A 17,240-nucleotide genomic window follows, 5' to 3' on the forward strand; every position below is an offset into this window, starting at 1 on the left:
TAGTTGTCGATCAGTCTATAGAGAATAAAAATGTCAAGTCAAAGTCGTAAGAGTTAAATAATCCCTTTTATATACTATTACACACCTTCATATATCGCTTTATAATACATAGAAAAAATCAGTAGAGACTACACCACAAAAACAACTATGAACAGGGATATATATGATCATAGAATTATTGATCCATAGAATAAATTGAAAGAGTTCTAGCTTAGATTAACGGCACTAACACAAACTATTAAACTACATATCATATAGTATATTTAGCTAATATACATCGCTGGAGTAATTCATATCATACAAATGCATGATTGCTAACAAATAAAACTAAAAAGAAAATAATGTAAAAGTTTTCGGAATAAATATAGAAAATAAAATAAGATAGGGGTGTTTTCATCTGAGATGACCATATAGTATTTATTTATTTTGCCAAATTAAAATTTTTTTTTTGTGCCAAACAAATTTATTACATCAATTCACTTGAATAAAGGGAAATTAGTATTTCTTCTTGTACAAAGCAAAGAAGCGGACATGTTAGATTCCGTGCGACAAACCAAAAAGTATGATTTGATTGACAATTTGATATAAAGAGCTCGATTAGACTTGTTGATTGTTTTTATGTAAAGCTTTTTACATCCATAATCAACTGCCAATAAATAAAAATTTCAAGTATAATACTAGTAAACTTGGTCCTGATGATAGTAGTCAGCCAATTGATTTGGTAAGTCTTCCGGAGAAAATATATCCAGATTCGGAGTTAAAAAGTCGTTACAATACCCGTTTTTATTTAGTCCAAAAAAGCCACATATAGTAAATTCTTTTTTTTTTTTTTTGTGTGTGCACCAATATTTAGTTTAAACTGCTAGCATAGCAATACAATTAAAAACTAAAGAAAATGTATAATTTATTTTCAAAAGACATGGTACGTGTAGAATACATAACTTTTGTAAAGTGTAAACTATAGGAATGACGTTACCGTTACCATCTCATAGATATACCAAAAAAAGCTAAAACAAAATAAAGGATATAAGCGTACTAAATTAATTATTGATTGACTGATGGGCGTCCCGAAAATCTTAAGCATCACAATTTGTTGTCCGGATTATTATTTTTGGGGTTAAAGAGGGCAAGATATCTAATCTCACGACGTTTCCTTCTTTTTATAATCATGCCCGACCTCACAAGACTATTTGGATTATCTTCGAACAAGCAGTATCCTTTTGAGATGTTTACATCGCTGCTGACAACACAAGAAATTATATTTTGATCGATGTGTGTTTGTCCGAATAATTATTACTGATTTATTCCATGTTTGGTGACAATATAAAACTCTACGGATACTAAGAACAAACTTAAGTTATCTCTTATGAGTTATGACACATGTGCGGTAAATTATAGTAAGTTTTAATATTGAATTTCACGTGACAATAACTGGACGTATCGATTCAGTAATACATATATACTCTTTCTATCTGAGCAAAATTAAAGTTTTAGAGCATTTTCTTTGTCCCACAAAAAATTGATGTTTTGAATATTTTTAATAAATTTTTGGACAAAGAAATTAATAATTAATGATATTGTAGAATGTGTATGGAGTGTACTTTTGGACAAAAAAACTGAAACGACCGTATTCCACTGAACGTCACTATTTATTTTTGTCATCAGTAAAAAAATTAGTTACCATTTCATTTTTTCCTCTTCTTAGTAATCCTTTGTCTCTCTCTCTCAAAACAAAAATGAATCATGAAGAAGCTAAAAAAGAAGTAAAGCAAGAAGAAGAAGGCAATTCAAACAATATTCAACAGATTCATAGTGAAGAAGAACAAGAAGCCAAGAACTTTCAACCGCTTCAAAGAGAATCGAGGAGTGTTTATCAGATTCACGATTCCAACTCTAGGGTCATGCGTCCATTTGATTTGAATAAATTATTCTATAAAGATGTAGGAGAGATCCATCCGGAGAAGGAAATCGAAGACACTATATTAGCTATGCTGAAGATTTATTTTCCTAGATTTTATTAGTAATTTTGGTTTGTTTCTAAATTTGTCTCGTCTGTTTCCTACTTCTATGGTTTCTTTTGTTTATTTTACTCCTTTGTTTCTTTGGTTTCCCTTATTTCTCTCCTTCTTGTTATGAACGTGTGTTGAGAAAATATGGTAATCAATTCAGTTTAAACAAAATCCTTTTGTCAACTACTAAAACAAAATCTTACAGTATAAAATAGATCTCGAGATGGATAAGATAATAATTTTTAAAAAAACAACAACTCAATTATCTAAATAATTTAGTACATCTCGAATTAAAATAGGATCACAAGTAATTTGTGAAGGTAAACTAAATTCTTTCTCCAGGATGGATTTCTTCATATGTGGGATTTTATACTTGTTTGATCCTTGGACTTTCATAATTTCTTGCATGCATGATTGCAAAGTCACAAAAATCCGGTTCACCAGATATGGAGGATATTCATCAAACGTAACTTCCACCGCAGAAACAAGTTCTTCAATCGTCTTTGGGCACACCTCGTGTTGTAGTGTCTGAATGGCATTAAAAAATCCAAGATCTAAAATATTCAAGTCGGGTGAGTCAGGTGAGTTTGGCCACCGTTCACGAATTCTTGGAAGAACTTTCCAATGAGAAAATCTTTTATATTTTCTCACTTGATGGAAGTCATGGGCTTTAACTCCAAAGTACCCGCCTCTCGATTTCTACTACGTCTTTGAGCTGGTTGCATTGTAACAAACGGGAAAACTCCTATTTTTCCTGAAAATTTCTCATTTCCATTGCTATCAAATCTTGGACGAGCCATGGCAGCTAAAAACATTACCTTGCCGATGTAGTTTTTACTTTGACATGTACGATATGGCTCTTCTTCACTGGGATGCAAGTAATAGTTTTCTGACCTTTTTGTCATATAAAACCATTTTTCATCGATATGCACAACATTATGCATATCAACAAACTTCGGATGACCGAGCAAAGTAATTCTGTCGAGCATGGAGAGACAAAATTGCAGTCGAGCTCTCATGTTGTTTTCCGTCAAACGTGGCTTGATGGCATTTGAATGTCGTTTAATGAGCCCTCTTTTTAGACATCGCCACAACGTCGTCCGACTAATTTTCAAAGCAGCCGTCAATGACCGTAAAGTTTTCCGTCGATTGAATGGAATATCAACAATTCGATCAAGGTCAAACACAATATTCTTCCCACCACATTTACCATTTCTCTTATGCGAGACATCAACAACTTCACCATTAGGAATATCTTTAGCCAGCTTCCAAATTCGTTGTACAGTTAGCAACGGTACAGACAGTAAATTAGCAACTTCCCTTGTATGGGTCCTCTTCAATGTTCCATTGTTGCTTCTTTCCAACAAAGCATGGTAAACCTTTAATTTTTCACCATCTGTCATTTCTTTCCTACGAACATGAGCTTCTTGAGGATTTTCTAATATGGTTTCTCTTGTCACAATATTTCAAAAAGAACAAAATATGTTATAAATAAAATCATAATCCTACTAAAATAAATAACATGATTCATGTCTTCAAAATTAAATATCTCCTTAAAGTTACTAAAAACATTAAATACTTTATGACATGTATATAAAAAAAATTGAGTTACGTGACTTTGGCTCCATCCTAATTTTTTTGTTTTTGAGTTAAATAATTGTGGTTCCAAGTTTGAAAATTTTAGTTACTCCAGTTTAGATGTTTAGGAGTTAAAAATTTGTGATAAATGAGGAATATGAAAGGTTCACGTATATGGGTCGAAATGTTTGCATGTCTTTACTTTTTTCTTTTTTTGTTAATTCTTCATTTGAGAAGAAAGTGGGAAAGTAGGAATATGAAAGGTTCAAATATATAGATCGAAATGTTTGTTAATTTTTCACTTGAGAAAAATGTGGAAAAGTGGGAAGGTGGGAAAGTGAAAAAGTATTAGAAAAAGAAATCATGAGATTGTCATAAATAAAACAAAAATCATCAGAAAAATAAATTAATCATATATTTCCTCTGTTTTAATATGTGTGTAAAATCCTAAACTTCAATCTTTCTCAGACAGAGAAAGTATATCATAAATTATTAATTAGAGAAAATCGGGTTCATCCGTCTTAATTAGACTAGTAGCGTCTACGTAAACTTAGGACAGTCGCATGTTTATAGACTTGCATGATGTGCTTACTGCTTAATTTGGCGTGTAGCTCTCGGTAGGGATTAAATTTTATATATGCACTGAACACCTCCCGCTTATTTTCTAAATTTCTCGAATGATGGCACACATTTCGTTTTCAATTCAGATATGAGATAATAATAAAATACAAATTGGACCAGCTTATATTTTTCCATAGTTGAAATACGCAAACAAAAGTTCACGTACGTTTTTTTGCTTTTGAGATAACTAGAAATACGGGCAAAAGAAGCGAAAGTAAGTTAGATAGATTCGGGAGGAGGAGTACTGTGATTGGATAAGGTATTGACCAAGTACCGATGATTCCGACCACCTCCACGTGGTCACGCAGCTTGCCTTTCACTTTCATGCTCTGACATTTTGACCGCACGTGATTTTTGTCCGTGCACGTGCGAACCAAGCTAACGTGTGCGGTTCAAGTACATTGCACCGAGCCCTGACTCGCCAGGTTGCGCCGATGAAAACGACGGTCCGCGGGTCCCGCATGCCATGAAGATGGACGGTTTGATCCGATCCGTTTCCTACTTTCCTACTGAGGATCGGGTCCCACACATGGTTCAGGCCACATGCCTCCACGTTGAAGGAGCTTAGGTGTTACTATATGGGTGCAGTTAAAAACTATGACAACCAGTCACGGTCCGATGTGAGGTCATGCATTAATGGGTCGGATCGAGTTAATTAGCCAGTTCAATACATTAATATGCAATAATTTGGATGGGTTGATGCAATTGGTAAGTGTTTTAGGGATTATCCAATATTTTGTAAAAATTAAAACTACGAAAGACGATATTCATTTTTATATAATTAAAAACGTATAATGATTTCTATATATATAAAAAGATCTGTGTCAAAGTGGGTTTTTCTGATTTTTTGTATGTTGTTATATTCATGTTAGAGAAAGTGTGGATCAGATTAGAGTACTTATCAGTTATTTTTGGAAATGCTAATACTCCTCCTATCATCTAATTTGACATTGTGATCATTATTAACTAGTCTTTCACATTAATGGATCATTTAACTTTCTCCAAACGTATCATTAGAAAGGGTCCACTCCGTCTTACGATATTAAAAGGAATGAATATATAGATCTCATTATGATAAAAGGGACATTATCTAGATTGATTGTGCTTTGTTATGCGGCTTATGCTCTGTTCCATGACAATAAAAGTGGATATAAATAAATATCAGATGTAACAAGTGGGAAACTTTAGAAAGAACATCGATTCTTTGATATCTAATTAGCTCGGGTTCAAGCTCAACTATAGATAGTTTAGTAATAGCAAACAAACAAACACACACACAACTAAATTGGCTGGAGTTGGAAATAAATTAATAATTAATAATCAATCAATAAAGCAAAGGTTAATCAATAATTGTTCTGCAACGCTTAAAAGTGACTAATCCTCTCTTTTTTATTACTAAAGATTGTTCCTATCCGTTTGTTTTAGTGAAGAACGTGAGTTCGTCTTTATTGTAGTATATTTGCTAACCATATACGTACAATACTCTAAGATAAGGACCCGTTTTTACTAATTATGTTTTGTTATTTAATTCAAATCTCCATTTACAAGATTAGTTGAGGAAAGTATATATATATAAACTATCTGAATATGTATATATAATAAAGTTTTTCGTTTTGTTTATAGAACTCACTAGAGCCCTAGTAAGGATGATGCAAATTATTACTAAATTTTAGAATAAAAGAAGCTTGAGTACATTAAAATTAAAGAGAAGACGAAATAGTATTTGTCAGTTTCCTCTATACGAAAAACGTTTTAGTGACTAAGAACATAAAAAATTCAGTAGCATGATCAGTAATATTTAGTAGATAATTTTCGTTTAAACATAACTTTCACGCGCTTTAAAGGGGATGTTGGATTTATATATATCTTTGTACCCAACCAACTTCTACTTGAAATTTTTTCAACATGATACGTTTTCGTTTTTTTTTAACTAACAATACGTTTTCGTTTTTTTTTAACTAACAATACGTTTTGATTATCTTTTGATTCTCTTCTAAATAATTTCCCACAAAATTAAAAACTTATTCTAAAAAATTTCATTCTTTTAGTATATCCGATTGGAGCCAAAGAAAACCTGTGACGAACCCCTAGTTTTGTTTGGGATCTTATGTAAGGATAACCACTTACACACAAACTTTTTTGTCGGCTTGTGCGAATATGTATTAATAAACTTCAAAAAAAAACATGAGTATTATTCGTAATAATAATTGTTAATATGATTAAATTAATTGATATTATAATAAAAGGGGACTGTTTCTCCGCTAAATTCTCGGTGTATGTCTTTGCTTTTACTTTCCTCGTTCAAGGAGAGGACCAACAATTTATTGCAGAGTCGCACATGAATCTCAAGCTTCTCTCTCCTTTTTTTCTCCAGAGCACATCAGAGTCACTAAATTACGACTCGTATGCAAGAAGAAACTGCTTCTTCCTCTTGCCCTAAATCAACTAGGGTTTCCTCTTACCTTTCCTGAGACTTCTAAAAGAGATCATTTAACATAAGTCACCTTTATTTCTTTTTTTCTTTCTTCATCTTTTGCTTAGTCTTTAGTTTAGTTCTGTTCTTGGTCTGTTTCTATAGTTTTGTCGGCTAGCGTAACCGATCACACCTTAATGCTTTCTCTATTAGTTCCTCAAAATCCTGAGTTTTGACTTCTCGATCTGAGTTTTTCTTGTTTCTCTCTTCACCTCCGCAATATATGAGCGAGAAGGATCAAGAATCAAGAATCAAGAAATTGATTTGAGCTGGCGAATAAGCAGTGGTGGGAGCGGGAATTAGTAGATGCGCCGGCGATGGAAGGAGGTTACGAGCAAGGCGGTGGAGCTTCTAGATACTTTCATAACCTCTTCAGACCGGAGATTCACCACCAGCACCTTCAACCGCAGGGTGGAATCAATCTTATTGACCAGCATCATCATCAGCATCAGCAGCAACAACAACAACAACAACAGCAACCGTCGGATGATTCAAGAGAATCTGAACACTCAAACAAGGATCATCATCAACAGGGTCGACCCGATTCAGACCCGAATACATCAAGCTCAACACCCGGGAAACGTCCACGTGGACGTCCGCCAGGATCTAAGAACAAAGCAAAGCCACCGATCATAGTAACCCGTGACAGCCCCAACGCGCTTAGATCTCACGTCCTTGAAGTATCTCCCGGAGCTGATATAGTTGAGAGTGTTTCCACTTACGCTAGGCGGAGAGGGAGAGGCGTCTCCGTTTTAGGAGGGAACGGCACCGTTTCTAACGTCACTCTCCGTCAGCCAGTCACTCCCGGAAACGGTGGTGGTGTGTCCGGAGGAGGAGGAGGAGGAGTTGTGACTTTACATGGAAGATTTGAGATTCTTTCACTAACGGGGACTGTTTTGCCACCTCCTGCGCCGCCTGGTGCAGGTGGTTTGTCAATATTTCTAGCCGGTGGGCAAGGTCAGGTTGTTGGAGGAAGCGTGGTGGCTCCGCTTATTGCATCAGCTCCAGTTATACTAATGGCTGCTTCGTTCTCAAATGCGGTTTTCGAGAGACTACCAATGGAAGAGGAAGAAGAAGAAGGTGCTGGTGCTGGCGGAGGGGGAGGAGGAGGACCACCGCAGATGCAGCAAGCTCCCTCAGCATCGCCTCCGTCAGGCGTGACCGGTCAGGGACAGTTAGGAGGTAATGTGGGTGGTTATGGGTTTTCTGGTGATCCTCATTTGCTTGGATGGGGAGCTGGAACACCTTCAAGACCACCTTTTTAATCGAATTTTAAATGTTCCGGAAATTTATGTGTTTTTATCATCTTGTGGAGTCGTCTTTCTCTTTTGGGATCTTTGGTGTTTAATGTTTAGCAGCTGATATGCATATTTGATTTCTCCTATTTTTCTTTTCTTCTCATCTTTTATAGATGTTATAGAAATGCATATTTTTGTTGCTCGTGCTGTTAGTAAAACTTCTCCATATCATGTATGCCTTTCTTTTATTCATTGCTAGGGTTTCGTGCTGCAGTATACCTTATTAGTGTTATTATAATTAGCTCGATTTGATAGATGTATAGGTCTATTTATTAATGAGTTCATTATTCCTTTTAAGTTTTTTTTGAGCTTCACGACTTATTCTTGATGATGAAGTATATCTGTGGGTACATCTCGGAAGTTGCAATATCTATATAAGTTTATTCTACATTACGTTTCAAAATCATAGTCTAATATAATATAACGCCTTAGGACGCAAATATTTTTCATAACATTCATTAATTATAACTTTTGTTCACAAATTCAATAGTTCAATGTAATATATAGCTATGAGGTCAAAACTTTAAACTTAGTGTACATATTGATTAAAATGTTTAGTGCATTTACCTAAATTTTGTAGTTATATATTCGTATAGCATCTTTTAAACCGCATAAACCGTTAAAGATCTCAACTTCAGTGTAATATTTATCTATAAATGTTAGGAATTAGCCCACATATTGATCGAAACGTAGTGTATCTAAATGGTGTAGTTAATCATTTAACTGTTTATAACGTATACTTTAGCCGTTTGAACATTTAAATTCGATTGACTATGTGTAAATAGCTATCTGAAATCGTTAAGGGACATGACCGTCTAAGCGAACTCTCACCTTGTCTTACTATCTAGGAGAAGAAAATCACGGCAATTAGAAATATTTAGCGTTTAGAGAGTTGTCTAAACTGTGTTTTACAAATACGACATGCATGTATACTTGGAGGTAATGGCCATGCCAATATGTTTTTCATTCGACCACAAAAGTTACTTGCATTCCCTACATAAAATACATGCATCAATGCTTCAGTTAGCTAGACCGGTCCGATCTTTTCTATAAGAGAGTTGTAAAATGTAACCTAACAACACCTGATGATCACAAGTAGCTTTAAGCAAAAATTTTGTAGGTCACATATATACTGTTCATGTTACAAACGTAGTTTTTGTTTAAGATTTCGAACCTCTTGATTTTGGCTGGTATATGAAGAATCTATCTCTCAAGCAACAGTTCAGATAGATTTATGGTTTTGTACCGGTTTATGTATTCTCATTTTCGTGTTCTTCCACTACAAAACGTGGTTCTTCATATATATTGATAGAAAAACTAGAAAGTGAAATAATTTTGGAACAAGGACATGAAAAGTGCAAATTGTCTAACTAGAGATAAAAATATTTAGTAATGAAGCATGCAAATCTATATTATTCTGCTAAAATCTAATGATATTCGTTAATTAGAATGGAATCATCATCGTACATTCCACTGTAAAATATATAAACAAATTCATAGAAACATATTCTTTTGCAATTATGCAAAAAAAATTGGGTAAAATATTAGTTCTTTTATTTTTCATAGCTATTCATCTTTATTCCATTTATTGAGCCATATAATATTGCTTGGGGGGGGGGGGGGGGGGGTTAGCAAAGGTATTGGACCCATTGGTTAATAAAGACAACCGTTACAGCATAGAAGTAACATGAAGTAAATGTTATTTCACGTACGTCGTCGGTTACATACAAATTAGTGAACTTGAAACATGGGAAGACTAACAAACAATGGACATGAATCATTTGTAGTGTCAGTTAAGTAAGACTCTCTGCCGCAACATAACAAAATTTGGGTTTTGATTACCAAGATATGTGAAAAAGAGGAATGTTCCAATTCCCTAGGGACAAATTTATTAGCTAGGAACAAAAAGGAAAGCTTAAGCAAATTAGTAATATAACTTCTTTAATTTTTTTTACGAGATAGTTTAAATGTAATTTCAAGAATTTTTTTTAAAACCCAATAAAACGAAATATAAAAAGTTAACCAATACATCAATACAAGAAATTTTTTTAAAACCCAACTCTCTTTTAATTTTGATTTATGAATTTGATTTTTAGAAACACAAAAAGACATCAAAACTTTCTACACCATCTTAAAATTCTTTTCCAAATTCAAATATTTCACGGGTGAAACGTATTTTACAGAAAAGAAACGCAAATTTGAATAAACGAAAAAACTTTACTTACATATTTTGTTTTATACAAACGAATATTAAATCTCAAATAATAATTTTACTCATAATATTTTATTTAAATTGATTTATTCCGCATATAGCGCTGGTTAGTACCTAGTAATGTAAAATGAATGTTTAATTTTGTTGGCAACTAACCGTCATGGAACAAATTGCAGATTAATTCACAAACTACAGTTCTTAGTAAACTAGTGTACGTAGTTAATAAAAATAACTATTATAGTTATCAGATGTTTTTTCCAGTAAAAATTGTTTTATCTTTGCCTAAATAAGTAAGATGAAACATCAAGACATATTTTTGTAATTTCATATGCCTTTTTTTTTTTTGGGGGGGGCTTGGAGCATGTAGAGAGAAAAAGCATCGTAGTTGTAGACATTATCAAATTCCCATGCGGTCATGTCATGTGCCTTACATGCAATTGAGCTACACCAAGTTGAGAATTAGCATAATAACGAACTTTAATCACTCTGAACTTTTTCAAGACACACACACATACACAGAGACAGAGGGTGTGAATGGTTGCAGCGGTTGGGGCGGACAAATCCATCTGCGAATCAGACCGCTTTTTATTTACCATTCATCATGTGTAGTCCATAGTGGTGCGGTCTACAAAAAACAGAAACAAAACCGCAGCGGACTAACTGCGGACCGTTTTTCTTTACAAATAGAGTTAGACTGCTGTGGTCTATTGTCCACACTTAGAACTGGGCGGTCTGGTCCGCAGACGGATTTGTCCGCCCCGACCGCAGTTACCATTCAGACCCAGAATTACTAATATTTAAGTAGTGAATAAAATATGTATTATATATGTAATCAACTAATCATGTTATTTTATCTGTAAGATGAACATTGTTTAGACCAAACCAATATATTTTTGTCTAAATGCCCCCTTGAATTGGAAGGCATTCTCATAAACCCGTGCCTGCACCTGCAGTATTTTCGTGATGTCTAACATTAGACTGGACTTCACAATTTTGAACCTTAAAAATTCGTCATGATACAGATATTAAAAACAATTCATCCACTTTATTCTTATAATCTTAATCATATGTTCCCGAAAGAACAATCATTAGCTTTTAGATTTATGGAATTGTCAATCAGTTTTTGTTGTTGTTATTGTTATCCCTTTAATAATACTGTATGCACCACCCAAAATTGCATACTTTCACTTTTTGAATACAAATCATCTCAAGAAACTTTTTGAAAAAGAAAAAAATGAAAAGCATGAGAATCTAGAAATATATTAGAACTAGTAGATGGGATAGGTAAAATCTATCCATACAAATATAAACACATAGATGAAAAAAAGCATATCACTCCAATTTGGGATCAAAATCATCACTGTTGGCTGCATCCTAAATGGCGTTAAACTCAAGATATGGAGCAGCATCTCCTACTAATCTCAACTTTTACAAAACAGAAATCTTACAGTAACATCAGATGTTTGTTTGCATGTTCCTAAATTCAGTATTGAGACACAAATCACAGTTACAAAACTGCTTCAGTCGCCTAACAATGTGGTTCTGAAACATGTGAATTCCTAAAATACACTAAGAACAACTGCCGAGCTTACTCATCACTGCTCAAACGGAGCTCGTATGAACAACCGTCCGTGCATGCTCATGACTGCAGATGTCTTAAGCGGATCGATCCTTGCTGATAAGTCGACAATCTGGTGAAATCATACCACAATGACAGGACGCTTCTCAGTTTTGATACACAGGTCTCTCTTAATCGAAACATCTTGGAATATATAACAAACTTTTACCTTTTTGAAGGGTGTTATGCCCCAAGGATTGTCAAGCTGCTCTGGCTCGCCTGTTATCACCACCTTTCCCACGGGATCTGATTGAATTCGAACCTGGGAAACGACAACTTATGTTCAAGAATTGGAAACTTATAATGATTTACCAGTAAATACTTATTGCCGACGAAACTGTGTACTGAGATTATGAAACCAACGGTAAAAACTGCGAACTATCTCTGCTGCTTCATATTAATATCGTAGGAAAATACAGTCAAAACAGAACTGCTTCGGTAACCTAACAAATATCTTTGTGCTTACTGTGTATTGCCACAGTACTATGCATTCATACAAAATTCAAAGACAAAGACTTTTCAAGTAGCTTTACAGAGACAGGGTTGCAAAAAATTGCTCACCTCTTTGCGAAGAAGTCCAGGTACCAAGGCAAATATCTCAAAGCAATCCTTCTGTGAATTCATGAATAAAAAAAAAAAATACACAGATTTGGTAAGAATTCCTATTGGAAACAAACATCTAGTTAGCAAATTTTTGGCGTTTCCTTAGCCGTTGGCAGAAGTTTACTCACAGTTTCTTTGACATTTATCTTCACCCAATCTGCAAGGGGTCCAACATCAACAACCTCAGCAACCGACCTATCACGACAAAAAAGAAACCTTAATGTCAATATACCGTAATATATTCAGGTTGAAGAAAATGTTCTCTTTTCATTCCACTACTGTACAGAGCAATTGAACGAAGAAACAAAAAATTGATATAACTATCTAAGACTTGCAAATACGCAGGAGAGAATTAGCTTTCCGTAACTGTTTGTCAGCTTCATTCGAAACAACAAGGTCCATGCTAGTTAGTGTTTTGTGTTTCTCCATTCCTGAAGAATTCGTTTAAAACAAAATGTTAAGCTACCCCGATTTACAAAAATAGCAAACGCCTTGAGAAATCTCTTTACCAATGCTTTTGAGTTTCTTATGCTTTGGGGTCGAGTTTAAGCCCTTATCCTGAAACAATAGGAGAACATCATCCTGGTTCAGGACAAAACTCTGCATAATGGAATCACAATGTGCAGTAAGGTTTGAAGTGAAACCTTAACAGTAGGCGCAGTAAACTCTCCAGATCCACCAAGGCGCTGTGCATGCCAACCTTGCATAGCACGAGCTGCAGAATCTCTTCTTGCCCTGCCTGATCCAGAACCATGATAGCTACTTGCCTACATCAAATTCCTTATATCAGGGGAGAAAAAAAACATGGAGAAGGGAAATAAGTGAGGCGCATGAACTTTCATTTAGGATCTCTGGAACTCATATGGTAATTTACAGGGGCTATGCACATGGATTTCATATGGCTTTTCATATTAGACACAAAAAGGCTACAGCTTTTATTCAGTCAGATCGCAGATAGTAGAGTTTAACAGGTTTAGCTGGTATTGCACATTCTAGAACTCCTTTCTACATTAAATAAATGCTGAAAATGACTCTTAAGCTCCCATTCCCTCAGTGTCAACAATATTTATACGTATAATACCCCTTCCCACAGTAGATTAACAAGTAGATAGTTTTCTTAAAGTTTCATGCTGCTAGATCGAGTTGATATCTTCATCCGAACTTTCCATATCAACCCAATTTTTCTTAAATTCAATAGTATCCAAAAGCATAAAAGCCACATTTTTAAGTGAAATTTTACCTCTTTTTCGCTGTTGGACGACAGAATCAATGTTGGACCAGGAAGGTTAAGCTCACCATTTTTCCTTAAATACTTTTCATACTCCAAAAGTGCCTGCAATTGAAGAATAGATAATAATCATAATGTACCTATATATGTTAAGATATAAATAAAAGAATCACTGCATTCAAAGTGTCAAAAGAACTGGTTCAAAATAAACTGCCATTCCTAGGCAAGACAAAACACCAAACTAACTATTATAACACACCATACCAAAAAGAAGCACAAGGTGAAAATAGTCTGAAGTGGATAAGTAAACAGAGACAGGATAAAATATATGATACTTATGCATAATAAACTCACCTTCTCATAGAAAACACGGAATGTGTAGGAGACTGTTGTGCATGTCCTGAAAAAAAGATCGTTTAACCAAATGTGGAAAAAGATAAGCATCAAAATCGGCAAAGACTAATGGAGAGTCTAAGGGAAACATCAGCCATACTTGGGAGGATGGAAGGATTCTCCAACTTGTCGCCACAGCTTAGATGTGGTGACCTACATTACCATGACAAAAAGAATTTTGAAGACCATAAGAAAAATTCCAGGAAGATTCAGAAAAACATTGGATATATAATACCAACAACAATAAAATAAATCAGTTTCCCAACAACATGTCAAACATTCTTTAAATATTACCTGCATAATTAATTCCCTTAAAGTTAAAACAAAATCTCATCTCTGGAAAGTCAGATGGTTATATACTCTTATCATCAGTTCACTTACCGATTTAATATTAGTACCATATACAGTTCATATGTAATCCACAGCCCAAGAAAATAGAATGTAGGTGAACATCATACAAGCCAACTTAAATGAACTAGAAAGTTTAACTGACGAACTAAAAATGATATGGTTTGGGATAGTTACCACTTCATAGCCACCTAACTTAGTGACTGCTCGAAATAGCCTACATAGCATAATAAAACATGCAAAAGTCAGGCACTGATGAACGAGCTATATGTGTTCATTTACAAACAAAAGCAATAATTTCAAACAACTCACTTGAGGGTGTTGAGAGGTTGTCCATAAAACTTAGGAGCTTTAAAATCCAGGAAATGCTCTTTGTGAAAGGTCTCCAATTCTCTTAGAAACATCAATTGTTCTTGTGGTGTCCCTGCCTCATCAGTTCCCAGTGCCTGTAGAGAAAAGATGAACTAGTAAGAGAATAATCACCATAAGAATATTTCACCAGAAAGCTCCTTTCTTTCAATAACAAAAAGGTGGCATTAAATCCTGAGAATACACTAATATAGTTTATTACCTCAGAATCACTCAGCAGCCAAGACTTGCGCTTTTTGGCATTCTCATCTTCAGTCTTAGGAGGACTCAACATGTGCATCTTACGAGTCTTCCTTTCAGAGCGGTCAACAACTCCAACATCACCATTCACCCCATGACCATTAACCTGACCACCTCCATTAGCCAAATGAGCATCACTCTCCAGAGGAACCCCGAGAAGAAGGGGCTGGGGGGTTTCACTAGGGTTTTGATAGTTTCCTGTCTCCAAAGGGTCTTCCTCTATATATTGGGTGTCAACAAGGTCAGCTTCCTCACCAAAATACGCATCTTGCTCGTGCATTTCGGTATCCGCCATCTTAAAAAGCTTCGATTTTTTTATTTTTATTTTTGTTCTGGAGTAGTCAGGTCACAGCGAGACAAGCGTCATAAAATCGAATACAAAATCATGAAGATAAAAACACTGTAAATGACTATTGGCGATTCAGGATAAAACCAAAAAAAAGTACAAATATTTCTCCGCCGCATGGAAACCATAGGCTTCACAGACTCGAGACTAATCAAACCAAGCTGATAAAAACCCGAAAAGCTTCCAGAAAATAAGGAGAGCCGCATAAAAATAAAAAAAGTTGCTTGCCTGTTCTGAAGCGACGGCGAAACGGGATGAGAACGCAAAAACCTCCGGCGGCGGCGCGCTAGGGTTTACTGGCGGAGGAATTGAAAGCAATAGGAAGAAGAAGATACAGGGTAGAGAGAAGCAGCAGCAGGGAGAGAGAGAGAGAGAGAGAGAGAGAGAGAGAGAAGGGACAGAATTTGAAAGAGGAGAAAAAAGAAAAAAATCTTATGTCAATGGTTAAAAGATGAGAGAGAGAGAGAGAGAGAGAGATGGATGTGATTAAACTCGAAACTGCTGAGCGACACAGAGACTTCGCCAGAACTTTTATTTTTTTATTTACTTTTTACACCAAAAAAAAAGTAAACACTAAAGATTTGTTTCTTTTTGTATTTATTATTGTTTTCAGATTTTGTTAATTATTTTTGGAAAATTTTGATTAAAAAAAAAAAAAGAGATCTTGTTCCTTTATATTGTTGTTGGGACAGCTATATAAACTCTATAAGTAAATAACGACGAAAAAATTTATGTTAGATTCTGGCTGCAATGATTGACACACGTACAGTATATAGAGAATTATGTTAGGACTAATCCATTTTAAAAATTGTTATGCACATTTTTTTCAAAAAGTGGAACTAACTCTTCTTTCATATGCTTTGGACAAAAATGTATTAAATTTAAAACACATATGGGTTGAGTAAGAAGAAGAAGAAGAAGTTGGGTGTTTGGTGGTGACTGAGTTTCAACGATTATTAATAAACCGGTGGTTTAGGTTCAGATGATTGGAATTAGTAATTAGATTGAGTGATGTATGATGTTGGGATATGATTTCATGATTTAGAGTTAAAATGTGAAAACAACATCTTAAGTGAAAGGATGTAAACAATACTTTTTACAAGGTACACATATACTATAGATTTAGACATTGATGATTTGATGTAAGATAAATATATTTTGACATCGTAGTTACGTAAAACAAATTCAAAACACGTAGAAATTGTATTAAATACATGTTATAGTATCCAAAACATTTGATCTTTTGATTGTCAGTTAACAGTATTCGAACATTGTAAACACGTAAAAGCTTCCAAAAACACGTAATATATATCAAGTTTTATCAAAATCTTTCTGAAATTTAAAAATTTATTTGTTTCTTTTCTAAAACTTGTAATTCTTATCAAAAAAAATTTTAATACGTTTGATTATATCATGAGATGAATTTTTTTGTCGACAACTTGATATTACTATATGTTTAATATCTATGATCTAATAGTAATTTTTTAAAATTTTACTTGCCAAGTTTATATATTTTATTTTTAAAACAATCAAAAGATTTAATAAGTTAACCCTATTTGGTAATTTTTATATTGTTAATCTTTGACTAGTAATATTATAGTCTTGGTCAATATAACTAATTCATATTTGCATATATACCAAGTATTGACTATTGATAGTCCACAAAAAAAAAGTTTCTTCCATATTTAAGAGATTTTCAGATAAATGCTATATATTAGGAAATAGCTTACTAAATTTTTTTAATTTTTTTTTTTTGCGAAACTGTATTTTTGAAAAATTATACTCCTAAAAAAAATAATAAAAGGCCGACATCTCTCCTTTTGGGCTTTAAGGTCTAAACAGATTACTAAAATCGTCTTGTAAAAGATGGGCTCCATATGGATCCAAATCAGGTCGGCTATTTT

At 34.3% G+C, this 17,240-nt stretch overlaps 3 protein-coding genes across 3 annotated transcripts; 1 reads left to right on the forward strand and 2 right to left on the reverse strand.

The window, feature by feature from the left end:
• Positions 1 to 2,656: 2,656 nt before the first annotated feature.
• LOC147946698 (uncharacterized) lies at positions 2,657 to 3,412 on the reverse strand. Its single transcript, XM_087507211.1, has one exon. It carries the CDS (start codon positions 3,410 to 3,412, stop codon positions 2,657 to 2,659), a length of 756 nt encoding a protein of 251 aa, XP_087363337.1.
• A 3,041-nt stretch (positions 3,413 to 6,453) lies between these two features.
• On the forward strand, positions 6,454 to 8,154 carry LOC104776212 (AT-hook motif nuclear-localized protein 27). The gene has a single exon (XM_010500231.2). It carries the CDS (start codon positions 6,999 to 7,001, stop codon positions 7,944 to 7,946), a length of 948 nt encoding a protein of 315 aa, XP_010498533.2. The 5' UTR covers positions 6,454 to 6,998; the 3' UTR covers positions 7,947 to 8,154.
• A 3,355-nt stretch (positions 8,155 to 11,509) lies between these two features.
• Positions 11,510 to 15,869, reverse strand: LOC104776213 (AT-rich interactive domain-containing protein 6). Its single transcript, XM_010500232.3, has 14 exons — positions 15,565 to 15,869; positions 14,953 to 15,322; positions 14,694 to 14,827; positions 14,559 to 14,598; positions 14,134 to 14,186; positions 13,995 to 14,040; positions 13,653 to 13,745; positions 13,057 to 13,179; positions 12,922 to 12,970; positions 12,780 to 12,843; positions 12,541 to 12,607; positions 12,371 to 12,421; positions 11,979 to 12,071; positions 11,510 to 11,882 (listed from the first exon to the last, which is right to left on the reverse strand). Exons 2-14 carry the CDS (start codon positions 15,283 to 15,285, stop codon positions 11,787 to 11,789), a joined length of 1,242 nt encoding a protein of 413 aa, XP_010498534.1. The 5' UTR covers positions 15,286 to 15,322; positions 15,565 to 15,869; the 3' UTR covers positions 11,510 to 11,786.
• Between the last annotated feature and the right edge of the window lie 1,371 nt (positions 15,870 to 17,240).

This window comes from Camelina sativa, chromosome 3 (assembly GCF_030686135.1).
Source record: "Camelina sativa cultivar CO46 ecotype springtype chromosome 3, ASM3068613v1".
Taxonomy (NCBI): Eukaryota; Viridiplantae; Streptophyta; class Magnoliopsida; order Brassicales; family Brassicaceae; genus Camelina; species Camelina sativa.